Genomic DNA, 23,933 nt, shown 5'->3' with positions numbered 1-23,933 from the left:
ATAAAAGTAGACAAGTTGTTATCATTTTACAGTTTGCCAATTTATCAGCAACCGAAAAGCTGATATACATATAGTGAAAATCACATTGAGCCATAGTTCAAGGTAAAACGTATTAGCTGATGTTAGCATTCAAGAAATTCCTATCTAAAGTTACCATTTGATTACACCCTCCCTGCATATTTTACTTCCAGTTTTAGACAAATGTCTCTGAGATGTGTGTTGGTATTTTCCAAATTATTTTCTGCATTTCCCGATCCTATAGTCTCAAGCCATAACGAGAATGTGGTTGTTTTGTAATGGAAGCTAATCAGTTATACCTTAAATATAGTCCAGTGTCCCCCCAGAATAAGCTATCCATCTTTACAGTTGCTGATCAATCAGGTGGCAGTGAAATAATCAAGATTTTTCAAACTGATCCGACATCTGAGGTTACCAGGAAGATGGGAAGATGAGGAAAATGACCACTCATAAAACAACATTTTTGATATTAACTTCCGTCAGACAACAGCTAATGTTAGCATTTAGCCACTTCCTAGCTAATATTACAGTTTGGTTAGGCTACATCCTGTCCAGTATCTGAGTTGATATTTTAGAATTAATTTCTGCTTTTCCTACTGTATCGTGTAAAACTCTCGAACAGCTATGCTAGCAAGGAGGCTGTTGAATGCTAACACCAGACGGAAGCTTGAAAAAGGTTGTTTTACATAGAAATACAAGCCGATGTCCCTCCCATTTTCACTATCCCTTGACTTTTTGCTTACTGATCAATCAAGGAGGTGTGAAATTATATTTGTCAGAACAACATTTGAGCATTATGTCAGAGGAAAATGGCCGCCATGTGAATATGGTCCATTATCAAGTTGCAATTGATGTTTATAAACCTTAGCAATTGCTTAAAACAGCGAAATAACTATTAACTAAAGTTTTATTACCTAATCATGTACTTATGTACACAGCATATTGCTCGTGCAAGGCGAGCAGATAGCAATAGGCTGTGGCATCACGCTACATTGGAATTGCCTGGAATAGAATGGAAACGACTGTACGTTAAATATATATCCAAGTATGTAGAGGTATTTATAGTGAGTGTTCAAGCATGTAGTAACAGAGGGACTAATACTTGTATACTCAGAGAGATGTTGTAATCATAATAATAATTAGAAGAAATTAGCTGAATAAGATTAAAGCCACACAATGGACCTAACTCCCTCGGTAGCGTGTCACGAGCCTACAATCAAGAGCTGAGCATATTGCTGCCGCCTCTTAATCCAAGCTCCCTTAAATAGTGCTCTAGCCATGCCAGAACAAACACACACACACACACACACACACACACACACACACACACACTGCCTCCCCCCCATCACCCATTATAATGAAAGTAGGTCAGGGTTTCCACACAACCCCCACCTCCCTGAGAAAAACATAGACAGGAGCAGAGACAGTCACTGTCAGAACTCCAAAGTATAACAAACATTTTGTTTAATAGCTGTTAAAAAGATGGAACACATTTATTTTATTTTTTTATCTTTATGTGCGCTGATCAACTTTGCTGCTGATAACTGATTAACATAGGGGTTGATGATGGTGGCATTAAAATCCAGTTGATGAAGAAGATTCAGGTGGGAGGACATTATCTCCTTCAGCTGTTCTTACTTCTCTGCTACTCGCTGAGTAGATTCTCACCTGGAAGACATCAAGCGTTAGTTATCATGGTGTGAAAATACATCTCAGTAGCTCCATGTCCAGATGCAGTTCCTGTTTCTGATCTTGTTGAGTGAGTTTCTTCGACTCAGTCTGATGTGCGGCATCACGGTGCTGATATCCAGAAAACCAGCTCCAGCAGCTCCTTGTCCAGTGATTCCCTCCTGTTGCTCGGGTCCAGGTTAAGATGCTACAAATAGACATTCACATTGTTTAAATGTACTAACCTGACTGCAATTAATTTGGTTCTTCACAGAAATGTCCCCAAAAGACACATTCTTTTCTCCAAACATAACTTATAATTCAATAAATCTACTTAGAATTGTCATGTATAGACTTTTCAAAATATGTGTAAAACTTATTTTGCCGTTGTTACAGATAACAATGTTCTTGTTGAATCCAGTTAATCCGATACATCCATAAGGCAAGAGTGAACACACTATCCAAAGTGTGATTAATATGTGTAAATTGCTATAAATGGTTACATAGAAAGTACACCTGAGGCTGGTGGGAAAGCAATTAGCTCTGAGAATATTTAGTCATAAATGTAATTGGACAACATGAAATTTTGACCAAATGATGATGTCGCTAGAAGAAAAGTGAGGGGTATGTCAAAGTAGCTACACTTGATTTTGGGGGGGGTACCCGAATTTGTGTAGCAAATTTCATGGTAATCCATCCAGAATATTTGCTGAGACATTTCTCTCATAAGCACAAATTTGAACATCATAGTGGCGCCCATGGTCTGTACGATTCATCCTCTGAGTAGTAGTTGTAGTAGACAGACAGGACGTAATGATGTGGCTAGTCATCACGATCACCCATAGAGTGACATTTCTCTACACTTTGTAACGCTGCATTGCTCAGCGCCCTGACCTGAACACAGTGCCTGCACTCAGTCAGCATGTCAAAGAGGAGAGGCGTGGCGCTCCAGTTTGGGTTTGGTGGAATAGGAAGCTGTCATGCTGAATACTGTCAGGGGAATCTCAGGCAGAAGAATCTTCACAAAGCAGAAAGTATCGACGGCTTGGTCCCCTGTAAGCCAGACGTTTAGGTCGGGGCGGCTTGATGTCAAAATTGCCCGTGAGTCACCGCTGACCAGCTGGAGAGAGAAGATGAATCAGAGACTGAATTGAACAAAGGAAACCTGAGGGGGGGTTTCATTTTCAACGGGGGGATTTTATTTTTTCTTCACTTTTTTTCCACTTTTGTGCCTCCACCCAGGGTGTATCTTTCACACTGATCTTACAACAGCTACACTTTTATCTCACCAAGAGGAACATTTTAGTGGATAAACTGGCAAAATGAATTTAAACCATTTGGGCCGTGCAGGCTTGTGTGTGTGTGTGTGTGTGTGTGCGTGCGTGTGTGTGTGTGTGTGTGTGTGTGTGTGTGTGTGTGTGTGTGTGCGTGTGTGTGCGTGTGTCTTTCATCCCTGGTTTTTCAATGACGGCCTTCGGTGGCAACACACTTCGGCCATGTACGTAAAACAGTTAAGTAGTTTCATTGGGGCTAATCCCTTTACTTCTTGCTGACCTGATGATGGTGCTCGTCCAAAACGCAGTCAGTGGGAAAATGTTGGCCAAGTCCACCCATCTTGCCGCCATCGTCTAATTTAAGTGATCATTTTGAGGTAATCCGTTTCCTCGATGGTTTTATTAAAACTACAGCCCCTTCGTCAGATTTTATAGTGCATTACCTTTCTCCTTCCATTTTAAAGAGACCCAACTCAAATAAAAGTCGAAAATTCTCCATACTCACAGTGGAATGATGTTTATTAAGGAATTCAGGACAGCATTGGTCATTTCTACATAGACTAATCAGTTTAGTGAAATAATAATACTGTAAAATCTGCAGACTTCCTTTTTCCCCCTGTGTATTCTGAATTGTACTGCTTGCACTCTACCACGACCTCATCCCTAATTCTTTCATTTGTGTGTCTACACAGCTTGTTTGATTGTTTTCAAATTCTAAATAGTTTGTATTTCTGTTGTCTGTATTGTGTTGTGTATGTTCGGGACCCCAGGAAGACTTGAGGCACATTTGTGTGTTTCTAACAGGGATCCTTGAATAAACGTACATTTAAACCTCTTGGCAGTTTCCGTAAATTGTGCCGCCTTTAGAAAAGCTTTTGTCTAGAATGTAAAATTCTGTAAATAACAAATGAGCTGTCAGTTACTTCCACTGCGAGATTCGATTTGGTGAGTGATAACTGATGATTCAGTACATTCGGTCCAGCTCGAGGATTCATTCAGTCAACGATTCATCCACTGATATACTGAACACCTCCGGTCCTTTAGACCTCAGTTAATGAGATCCGGCTTATCTTTTGATTACCACCGGAGGCAGTGACATATCTGCTGATGCATTATCTTTAAACTGGTGTTGCACTTACATGACTCATGTTGTTTTGCATCCTGTTCAGATAAAGAGAGGTGAGTTTTGAGGATCCTCTGTGGAGGAAGCGGATCAGACGGTCTATTAAAGAGTTTCTGAGCCCCAAGATCAAGGAGGTCCGGTCCAACTCCAGCCCTGTGAGCTTAGGAGGCTGCAGTGGGGCCTGTACTCTGTGGACACAAAAGGCTACATGTAGTTGCCAGGCTGCCAATGACATGCAGGGAGGACACACACCTACCTCAAGCCTCTCCAGGTGGACTCCCAGAGAGCGGGCATAGGCCACAGGACACTGCCTGGATCCGGGCCTCTGACCGGTAGCGCCAGAGAGAGGGAGAGCGCATGACATGGTGCCAGTTATGGCAAACCAGGTCTGCAATCAATGCGATCAAGTTCAGGAGGAAAGCTGAACACCTGCCTCAAACACGGATCAGGAAGTGAGCCCCGAACTGCATTAGGCCTGAGTCGTCTCCTCCACAGTAATCTTCCTCCTGAGGGCCTTCTTCTCTATTTGGCACTGGGACAATTTCCTTCTACATTTTTGTTTGAATTATCCCTTTATTGTGAGACATTATGGATTTAAGGAAGGGATGCTGCAGCTTGAATTATCAGTCCTGCTGTCTGTGGCATGCCCATGTTTGTACAAATTCCAATGAGAGTAAAACAGAGGTAACAAAAAACAAACTTAGAACAAGACACTGTTCCCAAAGCCCTATACTGTCAATGTTTTTCAGATTTAAGGTGACTGAACATGAGCAAACATGTTCAGTAACCCAAATGTTATCTTTTATTGCTGTCAAAAATACTACAAACAAATTTCAGTTCCTTTGACATTTTGACACAACGGCTAAAACCCAAAGCAATTTCCAATCACAGGTGTAGTCTTAAATGAAGGCTCTCAGGGGAGTTTTAACTGAATTCCGGGAAGTCTGCTAATACGCTGATGACGTTCCTTTTAGTAACTTCTTCAATGGGTCGCTTGAACTCTGTGCAGTATATTTATCCGACACATGGTTTCAGGCCAAAAGGCTTTGAGTTAGAAAAAGTCCTGTTTATACGTTCTGAATTTTTTGCAAAGATCGCCCGCTGTAGTCCTCGGAAACCACCTTTGTAGCCATTAACCTAAGATGCAACTAGGAACGACCCGAAAGAAGAGAGGGAATGGGAAGTAGAGAGGCTGGCACAATATTAAAAAAGAAAAAAAATAGAAATAGGGAAATTCAAAACAAACCTGAAGGGAGACACTATTGAGAAAAAGTGTAGCCTGTAAGCACTCATTAATGTCTCCTTCATATCTTTAACAAAGAGAGCACTGTACAATCCCCAAACGTGTTCTTTAAAAGGCTGTCGGAAACACTTCATCAATAATCTATTAAAGCAACACTGTGTAAGTTTTAAAGCAATTCTGGAGAAAGATCAGTAAGTGTTGAACGCCGACCCAAGCCGACAGCCTAGCTACCTCTAGAAAGTTACATATTGTTGCTTTAACTATTGATAGAGCCATTCATTGAAACCTATAAGCTATTCAGAAAGGGTCCGAACTGGTTATCAGACCATCGTGAAACACAGAATATGTATAATGTATAGAATAACGGAAAGAAAAAGAGGTAACAGGGCAACAAGGCACACAAAAATATGAGTAGCTACTAATGAAAGAGTGAGGAATGATTTTACTAAGTGGGCCCTCGTTTATTCATGATTACCCCCATTTGGACCCGCGTATATAAGAAAGAAACAGTTAGAACTCTCTCTTACTTTATATATTGATAAACAGCAAACAGGGGCCTACGTCCTCCCTTTCAACAGACCAAAAGAGCATTTCATTTCATTGACTCGACATTGATTGACTGTGTACACATGCAGTTTATTTGTATTAATACATCAATAAAAATATCACTGAAATCAAACACCAAGTCTCACTATGAAAGGAATGAACATGGCTAAGCTGAGGTGTAAACAGGCCGTTGTTTACAAGCAGAAGGAGACATTGCACACAGCTTTTGGGCGCAACATAATTCCTGAGAGCATTAATACACAGAGAGACAGCATCGTTCGTCGAGGACTGCGCGTCAACGCCTGTGTTTATTTCTTCGAGCTCCTCAGCCCTTCAAACAGCAGACACTTGGCCTGTGCAGGGAGAAAGACAACGGTCAGAGGCCCTGCGAGCAAACACTGACATGAGCTGTGGTATGTTTGGTGGAAACTGTGAGCCCGTCTCTATTTGTGTCTGCGTGTGTTTACATGCGTCTGTGCCAACCTCATGCCAGCGCAGTGTGTCAGCAGGCAGCCCCAGATTGCAGTGAGGGCAGGTGTGCGTCTGATCAGGCACCTCCTGGTTTCTTTGCCCCCAGCAGGGCCCCTCGCTGCCCCACAGGGGGCGACATGTGGAGTGGGAGGACCAGGCTACGCCAAAGTGAGGCCGGGGGTCTGTCTGGTAGTTCACTCTCTGTCCACTAGAGGGCAGTGGTGACAAAGGATCTGAGTCCTCCTGCAACACAGCAATAGGGGAGGGGGAACTGTATAGTGGATTTTCCAGCTCATGTTTGAGATTTGAACCAGCACGTCTTACATTCAGAGAAAAAACTGAATTGGATGGAGTTTATCAAGCGCCAGATTCAGTCTCCTCCATGAGATTCCTTAGAAAGTTGGGACTGTGGAACTGTGGTTCTTCTTACTTCCAATATCTCGTCTTTGCACTGTATTCTGTTTTTATTTAACTTTTGCAAAGCGTTCCAACTTCTTTGGAATCAGGGTTGTATTTCTGCCACACATCACATGATATGTCTTTAATAAAAATAATTTGTTCCATACAAACTTACTGTCCTCCCACAGAAAACACTACTCCTGACTTTGTGACATCACATTATGTCACCATGTCAGAGATTTGCATAATTCATGCCTGGCGGCTGGTTTGGCACATAAGAACTGATTAAGCACTGCTGCTCTGTTGTTAGTGGTTAGTGCGGCTTGCTCAGGTGTGTTTGAGATGACCAATCAGAGCAGACCGGGTATTCGGTAGGGGTGCCTTAAAGAGACAGGAGCTGAAACAGAACACAAAAGTGCCCCAGGATATTTCTACACTTGGGCATTCTCACACACCAATCAGGAGAAATTTAGGGATCACTATCTCACCTAAGAACACCCAGTGGCTGGATGATCTGTGGAGTGAACTACTGGCCATCCAATGAGTAGACTAATCAATCTGCCTCCTGAGCCATAATCACTCATGACGCTTAAAGCCACTGGCCAAGCTGACATATTTGAAGAGCTGGCAGTGAGAACGTGTTGGCCCTATCGATATCAGGCCGGCAGAAACTCTACACATCTTCTGTCGCAGACTGAAAGCTCATGTGTTCATACTGCACCTTGGCCTATTAAATTTCCATGTTTTATGGCATATTTGATGAAGATGCACTGGTTCTTAAAAGTCTTGGGTTGTATCCACATGGTTGGGTACACTTATTGGGAATAGCTTTCAGCTAAACAAATGTAATGTTACAAACAGTGTTTCCTCTTATCGTGTCTTGTGTTAATTCTTATTCCCCGTAAAAGTCAACAAGGCTATCATGTTTATAATAATGAAGAGCTTTGCCCCTTTTTCAGTGCATGAGTCTGGCTCAAGCCATCTAGTGTCTAGATCAGAAAAACCTGTTCAGGAGTCTCAGGACGATACTCTGAATCGAGGGACCTCAGGCAGTACCAGCAGGGTTCAGACGGGCGACCTGCGGAGACACAGACGTATTTACTGTTTTCCTTTTCACCAACCAAGGCCCCACAGGTCCCACATGTCAGTCATTCGTGTGTGTGCGAGTGCATGTGACCTACTCTGTGCGCTGGAGGGATGAGGTGACACTGAAGGGGGGGCCAGCTCGTCCTGTGGTGTCAGGGGGGGCAGGGGGAGGCAGTCAGCATTGTCCTGTGTGTTTGTGGCTACCAGAGTCTCCTTCACGGGGGTCTCTTCATCGCCGATACACAGATACTCCCCGACCTTCATCAATCACACGCAACCAGGGTACACACCAACATCTTGAGCAAAAAGTGGAGATGGTCCCCCTAATGACCAGAAACTAACTCTGAGGGTAAGAAATGTACATTTTGTTCTCTGTCAAACCTGACCTGACTGGCCTCCACCTCTCCATCACCGGCCCCGCTGTCGCCCTTGCTGTCCTCCTCCGGTTCCTGGAGGTTTTGGGACCCTTCGCTGTCCTCGCTGCCGTTCAGTGTCGGAGCATCAGCCTGGGTAGAAGTCGTCACACTGAGGTTCGAGAGAGAAGCAGCAGAATTAAAAAACATGCCCTCCTAACCGCCTGACGAAAAGGTTATCAGCCAATCAATCTCCGGCTGATTACACCAGCGCGGCCTCTACAGTTACACTCAAGACGAGCGCCCGATTAGGCGCAAAACATTCAGACTGTCCTTGCCTTACCTTCGGGTGCTCTCTCCCTGTTCCTCCCTCTCTCCCTCCATCGCTGCTCATGTGTCCCCCTCCCAGGGTGCCGGATGTTTTTTTTTGTTTTCTCTTAATCCCACCGTTCTTTGACTTTTTCCCCTCCGCTCCTCCCGCGTGTCTTCCTCCCCTTCTGTCTGCCTCTGTGCCATCTCCCCCTCCCTCGCCGTGTGTGAAACGGAAACTCCGGGCTTTCAATATTTGATGTGTCTGAATAGCTCACAAGCAGGTTTCTGTAAAGAGTAATCAGGTGAGGGCTCTGGTGACTCTCTGTGGTGGAGTCGGCTTAGACATAAACAAGCCTCTGGAGACCAACACCGAATACAAATTCTGCAGATTCAGGAGCTATTTAGTGTCCGACAACTCCAGACAGCGTCCTGAGAGGATGAAATGTATTTGACGCATTTGCGTTTGTCTTACTGTGGAAGCAGTAGCATATTCACATTACAGTAAAATGTTTTTCTTTTGTTTTTCCACTCACAATAAATGTCGACCATTCGGTCTTTTTCTTTACATAACTTCTCTGTTTGGTACAATCATTGGTCGGTTCAGAGCTGAAACAACAGAATAATCATGGTCACTCGCGTCATCTTTTAAGCCAAATGTGCGAATGTTTCCACAGTCACAGCCTTGGATCTGAAAAAGGAGAATGATTCCCGTGATATTCAACATTTAACAGACAAAACATGTGATCGTCATATAGAATATAATGCGTTGCCGTCGATGAACCAACAGTGTATAACGTAGCTGAAATGCTTCTAAAAGGATAAGTTTACTCAAAAAATGAAAATTCAGTGGCATAAAATGACGCCTGCATAATCCAAGTCTCTAGAAGCTCTAACGAAATGACGTTATTTATGCCCTCGATGAGGGGTTGAGGCTCCCTGCTCAGTTGGTTGTGTGTTTTTGGGGGAGTCAACACCATCGGTCGGCTCTCTGCATTTTCTGTTGGATGAAAATCTGAGTTGAGAGTGTTCCGGATGTATTTCTTTTGGCTTTTTTGTGTTTTGTGCAGTGCCCTGTTCTTTTCTCAACCTGAGATCCCCGTCATTCAGGTTTTGTGTTTTGGGGGAAACGTAAGACTTCTACTTAAACTTCTAACGTTTGCAATTTAGTGGCCTCTATCTGTGAGGTTGCAGATTGCAAACCAACCGACTGCCCCTGGTCTCCCCTCGACTACAGCAGCCAGTCAAAATGTGAACAAAATTTTTAAAAAAAAACATAAAAAAGGCCCACTCTGGAGCCAGTGTGTGGTTTGTTAGTGGTGGACCTACATCCTACACACTGGACCTTTTAAGTAGGATTGGGACTTTTGCTTGTGAGGGAGTGTTTAATTCTGTCGTACTGGTAGTCAGAGAGGACAGATGAGCTATTCTTGAGTCGGATGCAGCTCCGTATGTGTCATTCTGTACATTGTGTTCATCCAGGACTGCCATCTTGTGCGCACAAAAGCCAACATGACATACAATGTAAGTGACTCACTCCTCCAGCAGATGGAGGAAGAGCTTTTGCTTTGTGGTCCTGCAACTGTCAGAGGACAGAACAATACCGGAGCCACATCACTGCCTTCTGTCTTCCTCTCTTTTGTCCACACTATCCGTCGGTTATTTCCATTTAGTTCAGGAGCGTCTCTTGCGTGAGCTGTTGCCCTTTAACTCTCCGTTTTCGTGCTCTAACTTTCTCATTCACAAGTTTCTTCAATATTAAAAAAAAAAGAGAGGAGAAAAAAAAAAAAAACGTTACTCCCGTGAGACATGATCAGCTAAATTATGTGACTTGGGTTTTTAAATTTCTGGGTCTTTTTGAAGAGCGCTGGAATGTGTGCATGCATATGTGACTGTGTGAATCTAAATGGTGTGTGTGCATGCTCGCGTGTGTTTGCGTGTGTGTTTGTGTGTTGCATGTGCCAGCTGCGCACACTCGCTGATGCGTGCCTGCGCGTGTCTTCCTGTAAGTGCGCGGCAGGTAAGGAGTAATTTGAGTGTTTTTATCCTGTATATGTGTGTTTTTTTGTGGGAGGAGGGAGGCAGGAACATAAGTGGTCGATGACTCACCAGTCTTTTGTGACAGTGGTGCAGAGAGAGTGCTTTTCACCCATTTCTCTCCCTTGGGGCTTGCATACAAAACAAGAAATAGAGAGAGGATGAAGAAGAAAAGGAGAGGAAGATAGGGTGTTAGGGAGCATTAAGAAGGAGTGTGGTGGTGGGGTTGGGGGGTAATTGAGGGGAAAAAAGGGAAGAAGATGTGGATGAGGGTAGAGAGCAGGATAAAAAAAAAAGATGAAAGGAGCGAGCAGGAAGACAAGGGTTGCAGAGATCATAAACAAAGGATGCGTTTTCAAGGGAGAGGCCTCGCTTTTTGATGAGGCATATCATGTGGCACAGATCACGCTCAACAAAGGTAGCTAAACAGTCAACAAAATTCACAGACGTGGGGAGGAGAGAGCCGCACCGACGCGGTTTGGATCTAATTCAAGAAGCTGTCTGAGGTCAGGGGGCGACGTCGTATGGAAACTTTAAACATACTGACTCTTTGAGTTGCGCTCATAGCGACAGAGAGATCCAACAAACATTTAAGTTTCAGCTAAACACGTGTATGTATGGATGCGAGTGACAAAACCTGCTGTACATGCTTCAAATTCACATTTAAGGTAAGTCGTTTTGTGATGTAACACCAACCCTCCATTTTCCCCTAGAGGTAACACTTTGCCATATCTCGTGTTTTTTCTCGGATATTTTCCACTCTCACCACAGCTTTTACTTCCTCGGGCCCTGAAAGCTGGCCAAAATTTGAAAGGAAAAAAAAATACCCAAGTTCAGAGAAACTCAGTCAGAATCAGAATCACTGTGTCCCACGAACGGGGAAGTTTGCCAAAGGACAGAATACTACCAAAAAGGCAATAACAGTAGTAAACAATAAACAATATAATTAAAAAGGTAAGAATGTGCACATTAAAGGGAAAGTTCACCCCCCCCACATGCAGATGCAAAGTCGGATGACGCTTCATGGCAAAACAGTGTGACAGCATTCTCTGGAGCAACAGAAGTCGATAGGGTCTTGTTTTAAAATGTAAGAATCAAAAAATAATCGGTTTCTGGGAGTTCTCAGATCCCAACCGAGATGGGGTGCAATTTTACACATTTAGCTTAGCAGCTACAGTGAAGAATCCAGCTTGGTCCTTAGCCCTGAGTCCCCATTTACTTCAGTTTTTCAGAAAAACGCTGCAACGCTGTTTTGCTGTGACCTCCAGAAATGTTTTGTGGACCACAGATCGTCACCTGACTTTCCATCGCCATGAGGGAGAGTAGATAATGAGTACATTTTCATTTTTGGGTGAATTTATGCTTGATTATTATGCTAATTAAAATGAACCGTATACTTTGACTATAGTTGATACTCTGATGATGAAACATCCATTTAAGTTCCTTACCAATCCCAACATCCTAGCATTTTTTTTTTATATATATGTAAACACTGCGCTGATTTTCTGTGATAATTTGTCAAATACATGTTCAACTAGAGTTCACTGGGTCAGAAAACAGCATCCTGGCATGCCTTGGTGGTCTTTAACTCAGAAGTCGTTTACAGATCACAGATTAAATGCCAATTAGCCGCATTTCTCAGTTACTGAAGATGTGTGGAAATCAGTTTTTCAAAGCAACATTAGGCGACTAACAGAGCTCCGACGAGGCCAGTTCATCTCAAACAGGTGCTCAGCTCAAAAACATTGCAGAATTGCGTAAAATCACATTCACGCAGTCTTGATAGTTGAAAAGAGAAGTGCCATGATGTTGAGACGGACCAAGGAATGATGTGCACAACCTTTTGTGCACTCAATTTTTTTATTTTTTTTTTATGTTGAACCTGAATCATCTTATAATCTCAGAGAGTCGGCAAGCACAGGAAGAATAAGGAAAGAGGGAAAAACCATTAAACCAGGCCATTAAGATCCTGTACAAAAAACACGAAGATACCACTCGTTGCCATGCAACCTAATTCCACCAATTTTTGTATCAGTGTTTGCGATGGTGATGGCAAGTCTTATTTCAGGTGGTGGTTAAGCCATGTGTGAGCACATCCATCCAGCAGCCACCAGAACTTTTGCCACTGTTGATTATTCTACACTGTTTAACTACTATGTAAATGTAAACGCTATACTTTACTTTACTGGATATTCATAGTGAATACTATCACACTGACATTTAAAGGTAAAGGTTGGGCCAAAGTCCTGCGCTTTAGAAATAAATGGTCATTATTTAATCAGATTTTGAAGGTCTTGTAGCTGTGTTAATTCAATATTCATAGTTCTAATGGCTGACATTTTTCCTCATGTTCCGGCTTCTGTATGTGCATGGGCTTCTGGGGGCCTTTACTGATGAATTGCTGTGCTGTCAGACTCTTTTTGTGCCAGGAGCTGGATGTATACCAAATGTTTGCGCCTGCGAGAGTTGGAGCCTTTTGAAAAATTCAAATGGCATTTTAATTATAGCGCAACCACCAGGCAAAATATAACTGATTACTATGAGGACGTAATGTGATCTAAAGCTTGACACACAATTATGCCATTGTGCCGGGAAATTTTAAATCCCAATCGCGTGGTATGTCACAGAAATACGGCACAAAGGGAATGTAAATATCAGCAGCTCGGCAGCGCTCTTTTTGTCCACGGCTTGGCAACAAGGTGCGAAAGAGGACTTCATCAAAGGCGACAGTGTGTGAGCATCCCACTTGTGTGTTTCGTCAGACTGGACCTGCTGAGCCACATCCTCAGGTCTCAAACCTACAAAATCTAACAGGACTTATTGTATCAAACAGACTAGACACACAATCTTTGGGATGTGCCAGTGATTGTATCATCAACGCACCGTCAACCCTTCTGTTTTGAGATGTTTGATCTCGATTTAAATATTGCACAGAACATCTTTATATTGTCGAATGATGTTATTTACCAAGAGCACTAAATGCGTCTCACTGCCTCCAGTCAGGACAGATCAGTCCCAGAGCGTCTTAGCAGTGTCTGTTCGATGACAGAAATCATCTGGCGGGCAGCGGAGATCTGGGGTGAGGTTGACCCCTCGTTGCAATGGGTGACATCATGTTACTGAATTAATTTAGTCCCCACTGATGTCCACAGTGATTGGCTGACGGGGGAGCTGTCTGAGTCACAATTGGTCAAGCAAATTTTTTTATTAAATTGGGCTAGATCAATCAGTAAACAAATATTTAAAAGAATTTAAGTAGAAAAGAATGTACATCAAATGTAAATCATTATCTAAAAACCATAAGCTTTGTTTGTATATATATTCAAATTACAATTGAACTGAAAAAAGTTATATATATTAAATAAAAGTAAATAAACTTAAAATAGAATACATTTTTGTTGAAACGATTGAGTAAACTGAATGAGCAAACTGACCTTAAATGAGAGCACAATTTCATACTGTTTTACCTTGTTTATATGTGGCGGACCCTGCCACCTTTCTAGCTTCAAACAGTGTTCTTGGGACCTTATTTTCCTCAGAGAACAGCTCTGTTATTTCATTATGGAAAGTTTGGAGTTTGGAGTTTGTATACATGGTCGGACAAATGTGGACCTGAAGAAGTGGAGACTGACCGACTTTTCAATAAAACACTAATGCTTTGTGAATTACTCTTGGACCAGAAGAATCCCTCATCACCTTCAGGAGTTCCTCTTCACTTAGCCAGTTGGGAGCACATTTTTAAACCCATGATGGCTTGTAAATACATCCCCAGGAATTTAGGATCTCGTTGTTCTTCTCAGGTCTGTAGAAATAAAAGCCATTACAAGTGAGCAGCCACGAAGTATATTTTCAACTTCAGAAGATGGCAAAACATTCAAAACATGTCTCGCCCAGTCATCAGTAAACCTCGTATCGTTTCAATTGGCAATAAACAACTGTGTGTAGTGGTTGTAAAAGGAAATGACACCATCCGTGTATAGATTGTTTCCCTATGAACCTCGCTTTGACTGCTAAGCTGTTTAGTCTGCCCACGAGACTTCATTCACGCAAAAATGAAGGACGAATTAGAGCACAAAGGAGGCGTGTGTGCTGTTGAAGAGCCACAACAGGAAGAGAACACTGTTTTCCCCGGTTGCCATATCCAGGTGACGGTGGAACGACCGGAATAACTGTGGAAGCTCTACGCTGCGAAAGGAAAAAGAACCACGCTGATGGAGGAGGTGAAGAAGGAGAGTGTTAGAAACCGTGGTAAATCAAGAGTGAACAGACGGACATTCACCCGACAGAGAGTGCCGGTGTTGTGTCAGAGTCTGTTCCCCCTGCTGATATGTGTTTCCTCTTACCACTGGAACTTCAGATGGTTTACAGCTGGCATTCTTTCTTCTAGATTGGGAAGTAACCTGCTTATTAAAAAGACTTATTAAGACAAGTTGGTGTTTTACTCTGCCATTTCATGACACTGATTATCAGGGTTCTTAGGTCAACTTGGGATTCTTGTACTTGTTTTTTTTTTTGTTGCTTTGAACAGTAGCCATGCAGCTAACAGCTGTGTTTGCAATATAGCGACACAAACTGTAAAACCACAGAGAAAATGCTTTGAAGAGGCTACAATCGAAGCTTTTATATTAACGGTGGATCACATGGTTATATGACTGTAAAGGCAGGTTCTCGTTTTCATTCCACACGTTCCTCTTCCTTCTCGAAACCTGCCCAAATGCAGTACGACATTTGGTGGTCCTGTTGGAGGTTCAGAGCTGAGGAGCGGGCTACAACGGACTGGCAGGCGCTCTTCTTTCCAACTCCCTCCCTCAGATTTGTTTGCAGTTTTCAAAATTGTGGTCTTCAGCCCCGACTGCAATGACTCAGGTGTCATTACTTGAGGCCATTTTTTGGAGAAACAAAATAATTTGGGCAACTTTTTCCACAAATGCGAATGTACTCCCAAACATTTGTGAAAAGACTTCCCATGAAGGAAAAATAAAAGGATGACACTAGATGTTAAGAAATTCATTATTTTCCATTATTTAATGATTCTGCTAAAATGAAAGAATTGCCTGCTGACTTGTTACAAATATCGCAAATTGTAACTGGAGCTAATCCTTTGCCTTTTCCCACCAACGATACAAATTGAGTCTTATTATGACATTGTTGGACTCGTAGTCCTTCTCGACACTTACTGTGTCCTCTTTGTCCCGACAGGACGGCCTACAGAGGACCAGTGACCTGTTTTTTGAGCTTTAATTCTAAAATCTGTGAGGCCCCCGTGAAGAAAAAAAAAAAAAGTAATCAAATTCTCACAGTCAGCGAGCGAAAATGTCCAGCTCGGATATCTACAGAGGGTACAAGCCGCGATTAAAAATCTGAATTCATAACGCGATGTCCAAGATTCACCCAACAAGCCGAGATAACGCCATGAAAGGTACCAGTCCATATCAACTGGCGGGCGAGCTGGCGAGATAACACGCAATTAGAGCATATTGACAGGCTGCTAATCACTGTCAGCGTTTGTACCTCTGACAGCATACATAAGGTTTGTTTTGATGCCAGGCGAGCGGCAGCCAGAAGCACTTCAAGGAATTATAGCAGGAGGGCATATTGCCCATGTGAAGTGAGAGTGAGGAGGAGGTGTGGAAACAAGATATGGCAAAAACCTATCTACCAAACACCTTTCCAGCGGCCGATTGGCTGGCTCGAGGCTGGAGCGAACATGACTCAATCTTTATCTTGAATGCCAGCAGCTAAATTACTATACAGCTCAAAGAGAATGTGCATGTGTGTGTGTGTGTGTGTGCTTGTGTGTGCCTGTGAGTGTGTGCGTGAGTGTGTGGTCCTGCGCAGTAAAGTGTACAGATGGATGACTCATCCACCAATCATGTGACTCATCAATCACTGCAGTTACCATTCCCCCCAGACCCCCACCCCCCCGTCCTTCTGAATTTTTCCATTCTTTAGTTATTCCTCCTCTTTTCACTCCCATTCTTGCTGGGTTTTTTTTACCCCTCGTGTTCATTTTGATTGTCTGTGGATTTAATAAACTCCCTCTGTAGGTTTTTTGTTTGCATATTAATGCAGCCGTGACATATACGAGCCAGTACTGTCAGTAAGCTTGTCTCGTCTTTGTGAACGGAACAATGGGAGTGTTTGTCGCTATATTTGCTGCTATACAAGTAAAAAAAACATAGCACTCGCCAAAAAGCCATTAAAAAACTGAACTTTAATAAAATAATTGCTTTTATTTTTTATCATATAGCAAAACTAGTAATCATCATGCTGTTATTTACACATTGCACGGGCATATTTATTTCACACTGTACATATTACAATGCTAAAGGTGACATCAACAACAACACTCTCCTTTTACAAGACAGATGGCTTCACTGTGGACACAGTGGCCCTCCTCCTTTTTGAGATTTCTTTTTTTTTATGTTCACAGTTTATTCAGAGAAAACAACCATCTTGAGTTCCCCATACTGTTTTATTTTTTCTCTTTTTTTTGTTCTTTTTTTTTGGTTCATTTTTTAAGATGCAAGTAGAAAGACGTGCATTTAACGTTTTTTAAGCACAATCCCTGACTCCCCCGGCCTGAAACTTTTCAATGAGATTTCTCCTGGAAAAATGAACAAAATGTTTGTAGCCTCTTGGTGGAAACACTTTTTTTTTTAAATAAATAAATAAAATTAAAAAAGGCTGCAGAACAGATGAGTTCAAGTATTATTATTTTTTGTTTTCTTTTTTGGAAAGAAAGGGAAAGAAAATGGAGATAACGATGCAAAAAGAACAACGTATGGGGGAAGATGCGAAGTGGAGATGAACAATGAGGGACTCCTGCGTGTCAAAGGAGCGCTGTATGGTGGTGCTGATGGAGATTATGCCGTAGACACATCAACTTCTGGATCCCGTAATGATTGAAAACCCTTTGTCCACCATGTTGGAAGTGTTTAGTGTTTAAGTTTGTGCTTTTGGCGTCCACAGGGTTTCTACATTGGGACCGGCTGTGATGGTAAATCTTATGCGATATGATCTTTCCCTTTTATAGAACCATGGTGCTTTGTAAGGCAAAAATCTGAATCTGGAGTTTGAAACTGAAATGTGTGTGTGTGTGTACGTGTGTGTGTGTGTGTGTGCGTGCGTGCGTGTGCGCGCGCGTGTGTGTGTTTGGCACCTTTTGCAAATTGCAGCTGTTTAAAGTTGATCCAATCGAGAATAAGAAAAGGCAAATACACACATCAAATACAACAAAAATATACTGTCAACATTTGACAATAGCAGTGTTCAGTGTTGTTGTTTTTTTTGTTTTGTTTTTTTCAGAAGAAGTCATTGAACTAGATTCGTTTTGTAATATGACATACAGAATATAAAACAAAAGATACAAAGTGATGCTGTAAACATGGTTCTCTTACAATGGGCACATCTGCATGTGAACGTGTCAAAAATGTGATCATGTAGGCGTGTTGATGTATGTGCCTGTGTGTGTGTGTATGTTGCCTGTGTGTGCGTGCGTGTGCGCGTGTGTGTGTGTAGTCTAGAAAACTCTGAACAATGCATCAGAGATCGACCTGAATGGAGGCAAACATACACCATGGTATGTTCTGTTTCAAAATGTAAACTGAGCAAGAGGCTGAACATGGTTACAGGGAGCTTCAGCTGGGACACCCTTCATCCTCTCCCTGACCGACAAAATCAACAACAACAAAAAAATACAGTGATTTAAAACAGAAATCTAACTCCTCACTTCTTGACCCTTAAACTTCCATCAGGCTTCAAAACACATTTCTCCTCTGAGTCATTTTTTTTTTTCACCACCCTTTTAGCTTTTTTTAGCTACTGTATATCTATCCCACCTCCGTCAGAGATCTGTCTGATCTGACAAAATGTACGAAAAGTCTCTCAATACATTCTGCGTTTCATGTAGATCCTCTCAATAAAGTTTTCCAGCTCCTCCTCACTGTCCAGCTGAGGCACCAGCCCATCTTCCTCATAGTCATCTCCTGGTGTGACTTGTTGATAGTAGTACGGGGGTCGCCTGCCTCTCCTGGGCGGGGTTATTGGTTTGGGTGGAGGTAGGGGTTGGTAGGTCCTTGGGTGAGGAAGGATATAGTTAGAGATATAAGGGGTGAGAGGCAGGCGCGGCGCTGGCTGCTGCCTCCAGCCCTGCCCGCGGTTCTTACCCCCCGCCCTGTGCCTGCGCCTCGGGGCCTGGAGGTCAAGCTCCTGGGGGCCGAACGGCTGGTCTCTGGAGGGGGCGGGCTTGCCATAGTATTGTGGTTTGGGATATGGGAAATAAACAGGGTAGTATGCTCGATATGGCTTCTGGTAGTATGGATAAGAGGGGAAGGCTAAAAACTGTTTCTGGGGTTTATACCAGTAGTCAAGCTGCTTCTGAGGCTTATACCAATAGTCCTGCTTGTATGACTTGACTTTGTCCTTGTGCCATTTCTTGTTGGACTTGTTGTACTTATAAGGGTTTTTCTTGGGGTTTTTTGAGGCTGTGTAGTGGTAGATAGGCGGAGCAGCCAGAGGAGGAGGTACCAGAGGCCTGAAGCGAGGGGCAACAGGGTTGCTGTTGCTTGGCTGCAGCTGCAACTCTTTCCTTTTCTTCTTCTTCTCCTCCACGTCACTAATAATCTCAATCACATCGTCAGCAGGCAGGTGCAGCTTGCTGCTGATCTCGATCAGCCTGTCGATCATCTGCTGGTCTAGGTCGTCTTCGTCTGGGACGACCTCCTCCGAGCGCTTGTCCTCGGCAGTGTTGCCAGCGGCCCCCATGCTGCTTTTCTGCCGCGGCTTCATGTAGGCCTGCTGCTTCCTCCCCATGTACTGCAGCAGCATGTCAGAGGCGATGTCTGCCAGCCTCTGCTCCTCCTCTCTGGCTCGCTCCGCCTCCTCCTGCTGCCGGAGCACCTCCTGCTTCTCTGCGCGTGCTCTCGCCTCCTCTTCCATGTGGGAGAGGCTCTCTTCTTCTTCTTCAACCTCCTCCTCCAGCTCCTCTCCCTCATCCTCGAAGTCATCCATGAAGTTGCCCCCCTTGGCGGCTTGGTTGCCCGACCGGTTCTCCTGCCAGTGCAGCTTCTTCCCGGCACGCGCCAGCTGAGTATTGTACGCCTTGTAGCCCTTCAGAGGAGGCAGGATCTCGTTATCTTGGAGACCCAAGTCAATGTTTTGGAAGTAGCCTCTTATTTTGCGCTGCAGAGAGGGATCATCTCCCTGTGAGGCGGAACCTGATCTGGCCTTGATTAAGAAACTTTCTAAATCATGTCCCTCGCCCTCCCTCTGCTCCTCATCCTCTTCCTTCTCTTCCTCCTCACTCACGCTATCAGGTCCCACATCCTCCACGGACCACCCCCGATCCTTCTCTGACCTTGTGTTTTCAACCTCCTCATCCCTTTCTTTTAAGTCATCACCCTGAGCAGCTGTCAAATGGCCTACAATTAGCTGTTCAATAGCCTTATCAGCCCCTCGCCCCTCCTCCTCCTCCTCCTCCTCCTCCTCCACCCTCTCTGCCTCTGTCTCCCCTGCTCTCCTTATCTCACCACCCTCAAAGCCTTCAATGGAGGGCAGCTCCTGACTCTGATCCTCTCCCCAGTCTCTGTTTCTGCTCGCCTGGATTTCACTCTCCCCCGGGTGGTCCAGGGCCTCTAAAAGAACGGCGAGCACCTGCGCAGGGTCCGTCACTTTATCTGATTGGTTATCTTGACCCGGGCCCCGGCCCCGGTGTAGTGACGCGTTGTCAGGGCTGGAGAGGCTCTGAGGAGGGGGCGAGAGGAAGGGGGCGAGATTGTCCTCTTTTCGGTCTGTCCGGGTGCGCCCCTCCACCCCTCCCTCCCCTCCCTCACCCCACGCAGGGGCGGTGCCAGCCAGCTGCGGAGTGACGATGAGCAGGACCAATAGGACGAGGTGGGCTGTGGAAGGGGCGTGATGACAGGTCATGACCATGCAGAACTGGCAGGAGGGAGGTTAAGCACCTGAAGAAGAAAGGAAGAAGGCAGAGGGAGAAGGACAAAAGACACATGAGACGCGATTCATGATTCACTCATTGGAGTCTGAAGGCAGCGTGGGCACATCTGGATTCATCATTCACTGAATATGCAGCTAAATTGTGAAAAGGCCACTCTAAAATGTACCGAGGACAGCTGGTAAGGAATACTGTAATATTAGAGCACACAGATATTCAAAAATAATGTTACGACGACCGGATTCTGGTTGAAAAACGAGATATCCTCGGACCGTGAAGCCCCCACACAAAAGCACTTAACACTGTGAGCAGTTTTCAATCTAACAAACGTTGGAGAACAAAGCACGCAGTCAAATGAGCCATGCCAAATCCAACAAAGAAAGTTATAGGCTTCTTTTGCTCATGACATATTTTTATTTTGGATGTTCTTGATGGAAAAATCCAATTCTAGCTATAATATGTCTTAAAAGGTCAATTTTTTTCCTTTTATTTTACATTTTTTTGCCACAGCTGTATAACCTGGAAACATACAGACGAAAGCCTGATCTGTCCGTGTAAACCAGCCGTTATTCTCTGGATATTTAATTTCCCGTGTCTTTTCAAGAGGGAGGTAACAATTTGCATACAGAAATTGCCCCTGAACATTAGTCTTTTTTTTTTTTTTTTTGTCTGTAGCCGCGCATTAACCCACTCATTATCTTTCCACGGCGCGGATCAATTGAGACAAGCTCTGTCATTTTTTGTTTGTCCTCTCATGAGATTTAACCGAGGAAACTGTCACAACAGAAAAGCACGTCAACGAAAGGAAATTTCCGTCTGAATTTCTGCAACAACAAAAAAGAATAATACAAATTTCTCACCTCTTCCTCCGGTCCAACCCGACCAGAACGCACGGACTCGCCATTTTAGGCGTAAAACGTCTTTATCTTAAAATAATAATAATAATAATGATAATAATAATAATAATACAGAAATACGAATTGATCCGAGCTGTGTCCGTGCTGGCTTTGATTTTGGTATTCCGTGCGTCAAGCGATGTGACCAGGACACTGGTACAAAGGCGGCACGCGCGGGGAAGTCATGCGTAAAGCTGGTGGCTACGGTTGAGTTATTTAACCCTCCGGTCCCTGAACGCGCCATCCAAATTGTGAATTAGCTGGGTGTTATATTTTTGGGGGGGTAAAGCCCTTTTTTTCTTTTTTTTTTTTTTGGGTTGCGCGAGGAAGAAGACGAGCAGCCAGCGTGAAACGCGGATTTGTCCTTGTGTGATGTGAGCATGTTCCTCCTCAGTGGTGGAATGCAGACAAGCACAAATTTTGGGCAGCAAAGCACCGCGTGCAGCCCCAAATTTGAACTATTTCCATTTCTTTTTCATAAACTGGATCCACGAGGAGGAAAACGGATGAAATCCAATTTTGAATAGGGTAAATGGCCTGCAGTGGATTTGATTTTGACTCTAATTAAATTAGGATTTAATAAAAAAAAATATGAATATGAATGTTGGAATCAGGCTGTGGCTTTTTGAGTCGTGAAAAATCGACGCGATTTTTTTTTTGTTGCATTCACGTTTAAAAAATGGCAACGGATTTTTTTTTTCTTTTTTTGCAGGGGCTCTTGAGCATCAATACTATTTCTTAGACACAGCTGGCTACATATTGTAATGACTTAATGTCTTTATCACCCCGCAGTAATAAATACAGAATAACAAATTGTTGTATTTTTTGCGCTGGTTATTATTATTTACCATTGTAAATATCAATGCATTTACAAACTAACGTGATTTGCTCATGAATGCGTCCATTTATCAAATATTAAACAAAAAAAAATACCGGTAAAATAGTTGTTAAAAATATTTCTCGAAAACTTCAAGTTAGAAAATATGCTCAGTTTTACTTAAAAAAAAAAAAAAAAAAAAAAAAAGATCCAATAGAAACAGTCGCAGTGCACATCTACTTTACAGTTAGACAACCAGCAGCCGCCCTGTTGACAGGGCAGATGAATTCTTCTGATAAAGTTGCGATTTAAAAAAAAAAGAAGAAAATTCTTCCTGACATGTCTCACTCCTGCTTTTGCTTTTGCGTTTAATTTCACATTTAAAAAAAAAAATCTCACTGTGATTAAGGAAAAAAAAACGACATTATTACAGTTATGAAATAGATATCTGATACAGAATGAGATCTGGTTCCACTTACCTGGGGTCCCACTGGGGGGTGGGGAAGTGGAGACACTCACAGCGCGGGTAAAGCCAAGATTATTTCATGAATAGAGGATCACCTGAGAGAATGTCAGTGTTTCCCCCTCTCTCGCTCTCTCTCTCTCTCTCTTTCTTCAGCCTCTGACCAACATCAAGAAAAGAAAAAAGAAAAACAATCAAACTGGCGCTTCTTTATTGAGTTGCGTGGTGTGTTTGTATGGCAGCAGCACTGGCGCTAATGTACACTTGAGTGAATGTTTTCAGCCCCACGGTCAGCGCAACTTTATTGTATATACCCTCACTGAACCACGTGACGCTCCTCCTCCACCCCCCCACCCCCCCTCCCCCCCAGCTGCAGGGAGTGCTGACGTCACTTCCATTGATAAGAATGTTGGTGTGGAGATGGCACTGCGAGTCTAGGCTGGCCCCAGCTGATGAATGAACGGAAATGGCATGAATGAAATAGTACTTTTCCTCAATGAAAAGGGAAAATTGTAGAGATAGAGCTGGTGCACAGCCATTTTCCTTCTCACATGTTAAAGGTTAATGTGTTGCCTCTTCCTCCCTCGTTCCTTCCTTCCTCTGCCCCAGCGTGTTTCAGATTCAGGAGCTGAGGGTTGGAGAAAAAATAGAGTGACCTCCTTCACAGGCTATCAATTAGGGTCATTTAGTGACGTGCTCTGAAGAATCAATGACTTGCATGTGTGGCGTTCAGACGGAAAAGTGGCATGCACTCCAGGGGCCGTTTTCTCTCGCAGCCTGGTTGTTAGGCTTTTGTCTGCGGTGGCCCTGATCCTCTTGTGGCTGCATGGCTCACGGGCCACGGGAGCAGCCGTGCTTTGCTGCTCAATTTCCAGGGATTGCACAATTTTCCACCCGCTGTCTCGCATCATTTCTGGCTGCTCTCCATCTGTCAGCGGCACATTGTGTTTCTAACGTGGCCTCTCGCTGCCATTCTCTCTCACATCACACCGGTGAATAAGCACCAGATCTGCAACACCTAACTGTAAAGGCACATGTAACGCTTAAGTGACACACAATGATATTTCAATGCATGAATGACTCTATCGTGTTTTCCTCTGGCTCGCCATTCAGAATGATCTAGTCACTATGAGTGTCTGTGATTAGATAATGGATCATTAATCAATGAATATTAAGTCAGAGTTTATTAGCAAGAGTGCAGTTATGTGCACAGTGGAAGGCGTCTGCCTCTCTTAAATCAGAACAATACCTGCTCCCATATATATATACGGCTGTTTT

General features: G+C 43.5%; 2 protein-coding genes across 3 annotated transcripts; both read right to left on the bottom strand.

Moving 5' to 3' along the window:
* Positions 1–6,032: 6,032 nt before the first annotated feature.
* LOC115593968 (uncharacterized) lies at positions 6,033–8,665 on the bottom strand. The gene is made up of 6 exons (XM_030437703.1): positions 8,525–8,665; positions 8,215–8,353; positions 7,924–8,086; positions 7,747–7,820; positions 6,356–6,586; positions 6,033–6,225 (listed from the first exon to the last, which is right to left on the bottom strand). The coding sequence occupies exons 1-6, from the start codon at positions 8,563–8,565 to the stop codon at positions 6,181–6,183; spliced, it is 693 nt and encodes a 230-aa protein (XP_030293563.1). The 5' UTR covers positions 8,566–8,665; the 3' UTR covers positions 6,033–6,180.
* An 8,057-nt stretch (positions 8,666–16,722) lies between these two features.
* On the bottom strand, positions 16,723–22,959 carry LOC115593963 (neurosecretory protein VGF). Of its 2 annotated transcripts, none has more exons than XM_030437696.1 (2): positions 22,672–22,959; positions 16,723–20,489 (listed from the first exon to the last, which is right to left on the bottom strand). In XM_030437696.1, the coding sequence occupies exon 2, from the start codon at positions 20,458–20,460 to the stop codon at positions 18,415–18,417; it is 2,046 nt and encodes a 681-aa protein (XP_030293556.1). In that variant the 5' UTR covers positions 20,461–20,489; positions 22,672–22,959; the 3' UTR covers positions 16,723–18,414. The 2 variants fall into 2 exon arrangements, with proteins under 2 accessions (XP_030293556.1, XP_030293557.1); XM_030437697.1 differs by lacking the exon at positions 22,672–22,959 and adding an exon at positions 21,340–21,795.
* Positions 22,960–23,933: the final 974 nt, after the last annotated feature.

This window comes from Sparus aurata, chromosome 13 (genome assembly GCF_900880675.1).
Source record: "Sparus aurata chromosome 13, fSpaAur1.1, whole genome shotgun sequence".
In the NCBI taxonomy this organism is placed as follows: Eukaryota; Metazoa; Chordata; class Actinopteri; order Spariformes; family Sparidae; genus Sparus; species Sparus aurata.
This window is presented reverse-complemented; position numbering and strand designations above follow the sequence as displayed.

What these genes read in the sequence shown, in the direction of transcription:
- LOC115593968 (XM_030437703.1), bottom strand. Translation starts at nt 8,565, where the DNA reads ATGGAGGGAGAGAGGGAGGAACAGGGAGAGAGCACCCGAAG. An exon ending in CAGGGAGAGAGCACCCGAAG is followed by an intron (nt 8,354 to 8,524) that starts GTAAGGCAAGGA and finishes CTCGAACCTCAG; the next exon opens with TGTGACGACTTCTACCCAGG. An exon ending in ACACACTGCGCTGGCATGAG is followed by an intron (nt 6,226 to 6,355) that starts GTTGGCACAGAC and finishes CTCCCTGCACAG; the next exon opens with GCCAAGTGTCTGCTGTTTGA.
- LOC115593963 (XM_030437696.1), bottom strand. Translation starts at nt 20,460, where the DNA reads ATGGTCATGACCTGTCATCACGCCCCTTCCACAGCCCACCTCGTCCTA.